The sequence below is a fragment of the Oryza brachyantha genome, chromosome 5, assembly GCF_000231095.2.
Source record: "Oryza brachyantha chromosome 5, ObraRS2, whole genome shotgun sequence".
Lineage (NCBI taxonomy): Eukaryota > Viridiplantae > Streptophyta > Magnoliopsida > Poales > Poaceae > Oryza > Oryza brachyantha.
The window spans coordinates 18,646,848-18,653,185 of NC_023167.2; the positions used below are offsets into that span (position 1 = coordinate 18,646,848).

The 6,338-nt window shown below is 41.1% G+C and overlaps 1 protein-coding gene and 1 non-coding gene across 3 annotated transcripts; both read left to right on the forward strand.

Annotated features, from left to right (window-relative positions):
* The first annotated feature begins 201 nt into the window (after positions 1-201).
* On the forward strand, positions 202-4,541 carry LOC102717250 (probable beta-1,4-xylosyltransferase GT43E). Of its 2 annotated transcripts, XM_015837817.2 has the most exons (6): positions 203-411; positions 721-908; positions 1,026-1,775; positions 2,764-3,013; positions 3,775-3,978; positions 4,097-4,541. In XM_015837817.2, the coding sequence occupies exons 2-5, from the start codon at positions 850-852 to the stop codon at positions 3,943-3,945; spliced, it is 1,230 nt and encodes a 409-aa protein (XP_015693303.1). In that variant the 5' UTR covers positions 203-411; positions 721-849; the 3' UTR covers positions 3,946-3,978; positions 4,097-4,541. The 2 variants fall into 2 exon arrangements, with proteins under 2 accessions (XP_006654773.1, XP_015693303.1); XM_006654710.3 differs by having other exon boundaries at positions 202-411; positions 721-1,775.
* Positions 4,542-4,987: 446 nt separating this feature from the next.
* Positions 4,988-5,069, forward strand: TRNAS-CGA. The gene has a single exon. It is a non-coding gene; the product is annotated as a tRNA-Ser (tRNA).
* The last annotated feature ends 1,269 nt before the right edge of the window (positions 5,070-6,338 follow it).

The following is a 6,338-nucleotide window of genomic DNA, read 5'->3' on the forward strand; positions in this document are numbered from 1 at the left end:
ACAGGCACCCTAATCCAACCCAAGGTTTTTGTGCTCACCAACCATCAGAAAATGGCAAGACAACCACGATTTCTTATAGCAGTTAGCGAAAACCACGAGAAGCGAGGGGGTTAATTGCAAACGACACGCAACCTCCACCTCCGACGGCGACCCGGCCGCCGTTTGTTTACTCGCTCCTCCTCCTCCCCTCTCCTCCGCCTCCTTTTCTTTTCCCTCTCTATCCACCACCTCGATCGCCATCACCAACTCCACCCCCGCGTCTCGGATTGCGAGGAGAGGACGAGAGGAGACGAGCTGAGCTCAGCTCGCCGAGCTGATTAGCTCAAGCCCAGAGCGGCGGCGGCGGCGGCGGAGAGGGGAGAAAGGGTAGAGGAGCGACGTGCAGGCGCCTCGGGAAGACGGCCGACAGCGGTACGTGCATCCATCTGGCGCTCTTATGACACAAGAGGCCTGCTTTCCCCTCCTCCATCTCGCTCGCTCGCCCTCTCTTTCCTGCACCTCTGCTCTCTCGATCCCATCTTTCGCTCTGCTTTCAATCTGCAGAGGCGGATTGAATCGATTGTGTTGAGAAAGATGTCTCCTTTCGTGATCTTTGCTGTGTTCTTGTAGATCTTGTTGGTGAGAGGGATTCTGATTTAGCATGTTTGTGGATGGGCTTAAAGGGATCGAACTTACGCTGAGCTGACGTGAGGTGTTTCTTGCTACTGATTGCTTCTGCAGGTACAATTCTGCATCCGTATCTCCACATGAGCAAAAGGGACCTGAAAAGCAGCAATCTTGGACTGAAAAGCACGCGGTTTTGAGAAATTTGGAAAAAGGATACATGCATAGCGAGATCTTGATCTTGGGATGGTGTCCAGTCGAAGGAACACCGGGGCACTCCAGCGGGATGGGTCGGTTCGGGACTGGTCTGAATTTGTTGACCCCTCACCATCTCCTAAATTGTTGTATTCGCAATCGTATGTTGCAATGAGAGGATTGCTGTCTTCTTTGCTCTCAATGGACTTTGCCTTACTGTCGAGCAGGCTGAAATCTGCATGGGCGGCTATACTGTCCCAGAGGCATACTCGGTCTCCAGAGAGGTCAAAATCAAGGGGGCTGAGCTGCAAGAGACTTGCATTTCATCTGTTTCTATGTTTCATGGTCGGCATCTTCATCGGGTTTATGCCGTTCTTCTCGGTCGACGTATCTCAGAAGATAGTATCTGAGAATGGGAGGCTTCCTTTTGATGAGGGGGTAGTTGACAGGGGAATGATGGACACTAAAGTTAAGGAATTGGAGACAATTGTGGTGGAAAAAGAGGTTGACATAATTGACGAGAGCGAGGTTGCAGAGAGTCCTCCAGTTCCTGCAATGTTGGATGATGAGGCTGACTTTGTGGAATCATCCCCTGCAATACCTGATATCAATGATTTGGATATCCCTGTGAGAAAGCTTCTGATAATTGTTACGATTACTACTGTTCGACCACAGCAAGCGTATTACCTGAACCGTTTGGCTCATGTTTTGAAAACTGTACAGTCTCCTCTTCTGTGGTTAGTGGTCGAATGGCCTGATCAGTCCTTTGAAACAGCAGAAATCCTCAGGTCTTCTGGGGTTATGTACAGGCATCTTATCTGCAGGAAGAATACTACTAGTGTACGGAAAATTGCTGTCTGTCAGAGGAATAGTGCAATCTATCATATTAAAAAGCATCGTCTTGATGGTATAATGCATTTTGCTGATGAAGAGCGGTCATACATGAGTGATGTATTTGAAGAAATGCGGAAAATCAGGTAATACTTCTCTAGGAAAACTTCATCTTCTGTAGTGGCATATTTGACGTTGAATGACTATAAGTTTTTCTTATAAAAATATTGTATATAAAAGGTTATGGCCGTTTCTTATCAGAAATTAGTGTTTTAGTTTCTTCCCTTCCTCTTCTGTGCATATCTAATTTTAGAAACCACTGGTCCTCTAATCATACTAGTTTGGGTGATTGAAATGTTCAGTGTTCCTTCCTTATGGCACAAGCCACTACTAGGTTGAGTGTCACATTCCTTGCTTATGAAATCAGTGAACACTAAGTGGAGTGCTAAATGATTCTGTCTCAAGCATTATGTCATGAATTGAATTATTGAATTATCCAATTAGTTCAGAAAATAGTTCTGATTGAGTAATATCCTTTATTGTAATTTATGAAAAGGAACATCTTGTGAATTCAATGGGAAGTAAAATTTTGACCACAACCAGTCAGCATAATGGTTTTCAAAGTTTTGCACCTATGGCTGGCATTTCCTGGACATTTGCTGGCTATAATTGAAGATTTCTTTTTTTTTTTTTTTTTGCTTATCGAGTTCTATGACATATCATTCTAAAGCTATTTTATGTTCTCCACTATAGTAAGAAGAATGATTCAATAACTTGCTCTCTTTACCAGCAAAAAACTAACTTAAATAAAAAGAGTCTCGCCTACTTAGTTGTTGAACGTTTGACATACTAGTGAATATTTATAGAGCAAAATACTTCACATGTATACCAATCAGGGTAGCAAAAGGGTCGTGCTTTGTCAGAGTGGAGCATAAGTAGTCTTTTCAATAGTGAAACTTCTGGTATCAGGTGAAATAACATTAGTGGTTTGTTGCCTTAATTGTCCCCCAAAAAATTTCCAAATGAACCACTATCGTATTAAAGCAGAAAGAATAAGACTAATGTACTTATTTTTGCCGTAATATTTTTCCTCATGCTCTCTATCTCTTTCATGTGCCTGTACCTTTTTTGCAGGCGGTTTGGAGCATGGCCTGTAGCAATTCATACTGGGATCAAGTACAGGGTGGTTTTAGAAGGTCCTATATGTAAAGGTAGTCGAGTGACTGGATGGAACACAGTCCAGAAGAAGGGTGCAGCACGTCGATTCCCAATCGGTTTCTCCGGTTTTGCTTTCAACAGTACAATGCTATGGGATCCTCAGAGGTGGAACCGCCCACCTATGGATTCTGTCATCGTCCACTCAGGTGGAAGAGGTGGTTTGCAGGTTTGTTCTCGAAGTAAACTGCATAGATCAGTCATAGTAGCATGGCTTATGAAATGTTTTGTGTAAATCCCTATTGCTAAGTAGCATTCTGAAAGTTCATTACTTTGTAATGAATGAAATAGCATAAGATACAAACATAGGATCTCCTAAAGCAACATAGGATCTCCTGAAGCAAGTATAGTAGTCATGGTTACTATAGATGCAACCATCGATTCCAGAATGTGAGGGACTTGCAGCCTCATCTTTCGCTTCTGCTTGTGCTTATAAGCCACAATTTGAATTTTCAACCTAAAATTTGGAGTTTTTTTCATCGTAGTTTATTTTTCAGAATTTGCTTTTAGATCGTTAAGAACACCTATATAAAAGTTTTATTCAAAAATTATTTTTCGTTTGCAAATATAGGTTTTGGCTTTTTTTTAGGGAAAAAGCCAAATGATGAGGGCTTTGATATCTATCGCCGGATGCATCACATTTGACTTGTTGCACATCCACATGCAACCCCAATCTTATAGATCACTCCTAAATAAATAAATGTATATATTTCTATCATTAGGTAGCATCATATTCTTAATGCATTCAAATTGGAGTTTGTAATGAACCAAATTCATCTAATGATACTTGATGTGACCAATGGTTGCATCCATAGTTAGTCATGGTCGCACCAATATCTTTTTGAATGAACATGAAAACCATACAACAAACAACTAAAATGTACGATAATGTAATGTAGATGACCTGACCTGACAAACGTGCCATTGCAGGAGTCGAGATTTATTGAGAAGCTTGTTAAAAATGAGCGGCAGGTAGAGGGTCTCCCAGATGATTGCAACCGGGTTATGGTCTGGAATTTTAACTTGGAACCTCCCCAACTCAGCTATCCCTCAGGCTGGTCATTGCATAACAACCTTGATAGCGTTATTCCTGTAACATAAAGTCTTGCTGCTACCCACTGTGCTCTCCTACAGGTCACTTCTCTTGTCAAGCCAGAAGTTTGATTTGGTTCTTGGCTGTCAGAATGTAGCATGAATTGATTAAGTTTGTGTTGTTGACTTCTCTTTCGGAAAAAAACTGTGTTGCTGACAGGTGGCCATGGGGCTTGCTCAGTGACACCCTCCTGAACAAATTGCACACTCGATCGATTATGCGAAGTTGCTATGGCCTGATCCTACAGCAGTTATCATATCAGATTATCAGTAGCTGTGCAGAGCAAGATGCCTGACCAAACTTATTTTTTCTTTTTTTATGATGTATTCCCTTCATTTTTTCCCATATATCCGCCAGCTAGATGTTGCCATATAGAATTTTTTAGAGTCCTTTGTTATATTATGTGTTACCTTACAGATGTAAAAGCATGCAGCCATTGTAACTGTTAAGAGCAAACAGCACTCTTGATACGTGAAAGGATTTGAATCAAATCATTTACTTAGGTTGTAACCAGGAGTTATTGTGCGTTGCCGAATTTTCCTTTGGAGTTTTCTGAAACCTTGAGTTTACAAACAATGTATTTCTGATCTGCAGAAATTATAGATCCACCTGTAAGGTCTGATTACATTTTTCCTTTCATGTCGCGGCAAGTCTTTGGCGAGGCAAACTTCACTATGGGCCTGTCTGGGGAAGGTTTTTTCGGCTGTAGTTTTTCTCAAAACCTGATTCTGCTAGAAGCTACTTCAAACGGTACACAACTTCTGAGAACCTATTTCCAGATTTTCAGAAGCTGACTACTAAGTAGCTTCTTAGAATCTAAAGCTCACTCAAACAAACCCTAGATAAGCTATAACTGAAACTCTAGAATTCTTGATGATTGTGAATGGTTTCATGTGTGCTTCAAATGGTACAACTAGACTCCGGTTTATGCTGCTTCTGCACGAACATGTAAATGTAAGTTGACCCGTCCTAGCGATGGTTCGGTGATTAGTGGATGGCATTGTGATCTATAAAGATAAAAAGACAAGCACATCGTAGAAGAGCACTACCGTCGATATGTCCGAGTGGTTAAGGAGACAGACTCGAAATCTGTTGGGCTTTGCCTGCGCAGGTTCGAATCCTGCTGTCGACGCTTTTTTTCCCTTTTGTGAGCGATTTTTCAGTGATGGATCGAAAAACCAAACGATGTTAGAAGAGTTCGTTACCTTCTTTCATTTTCCTTCATTTACAGAGTAGTTTTTGTGGTGGCTGCAGCAGCTACTTCCATATCTCCCTAAAGTTTGAATCAAGGAGAAAAAGGCTTGAAGCTAGTTTTGTATTTAAAAAACCTTTTTCAGTTGTTTTTTATCTCAATTATGAGATTTAAGGTATAAACATCCATGTAATTTTAGGCTGTGTTTATTCACCTATGATATAGATGTCATATCTGTGTATATTATCTTAAATAACTCGTAAGTAAGGAATTTGAGTTTTAGATCCCATTGGTTTAATGCCCAAACAAGCTATGCAAAAGAATCAGGGTGTCATTTGGTTTTCTTAAAAAAGGAATGTGAAAGCTCTTTGTCAAGAAAAAATCAAACAAGAGCTTATTGCCAAAATTTTGGCAACGACAAATCTTACCACTACAAGAACTTTGGTAGGGTTTTAAATGACAATAAATACGAAATCTAGCATGAATAGCGTAGATATACTTAGATGTAACAAGCCACTTCTTTCACCATCACATAGAAAATAAGTGAGATGTTGATATGGGAAAATTTATGCCATGCTAACCCACGTGTCATTGACTTATGTGTAACTTTGTAAAATTATAATGGTATGATTGTAAATTTTTTGTTTGAGATAGTCTAATTATACATGCACCACCATTATAGTGTCTATTTGTTATTATTACTTGCCACCTTAACTGCACTCGTTGCTTCTTAGCTGTCACGCCTCTTTTCTGGCCTTCTCTACTGTCACTCGTGATAACGCCGCTCTTTATTTCAGTAGAATCACAAAAGTCATGAGACTCTATATAACGACAATAGTGATACGACATCCGTTAAAATTGCTACGACACGGAAGATATACTTGCTCTCACCTTGAGTTGTCATCCCTATCAAAAGGGGAAAAAAACCACTCTTCTTCCTCATTTGAACCGGGTGCATGGCATGCATTTTCCATGAACTGTTCTACCACCATCCTTTTCCATTACTCTTTGCCTAGCAGAAATGGCACCTGTATATATGTAGCCAACTTGCTCAAGCATACCAAGCGTTCACTGCAGGCAACGAGGTCGCAGAAGAAAACCTCTAAAAAATTCGCGAAAGGGAATCGCGTCGCGGCCACGACGCCGACAGCGCGCATGATTCCTCTCCTTATAATCACCGTGTGCCCGGGCCTCCTCTACCTCGGCAAC

Excerpts from the sequence above, each read along its gene's own strand:
- LOC102717250 (XM_006654710.3), top strand. The coding sequence starts at position 850 with ATGGTGTCCAGTCGAAGGAACACCGGGGCACTCCAGCGGGATGGGTCG. Across the intron at positions 1,776-2,763 it reads GAAGAAATGCGGAAAATCAG|GCGGTTTGGAGCATGGCCTG; the intron begins GTAATACTTCTC and ends CCTTTTTTGCAG. Across the intron at positions 3,014-3,774 it reads GTGGAAGAGGTGGTTTGCAG|GAGTCGAGATTTATTGAGAA; the intron begins GTTTGTTCTCGA and ends GTGCCATTGCAG.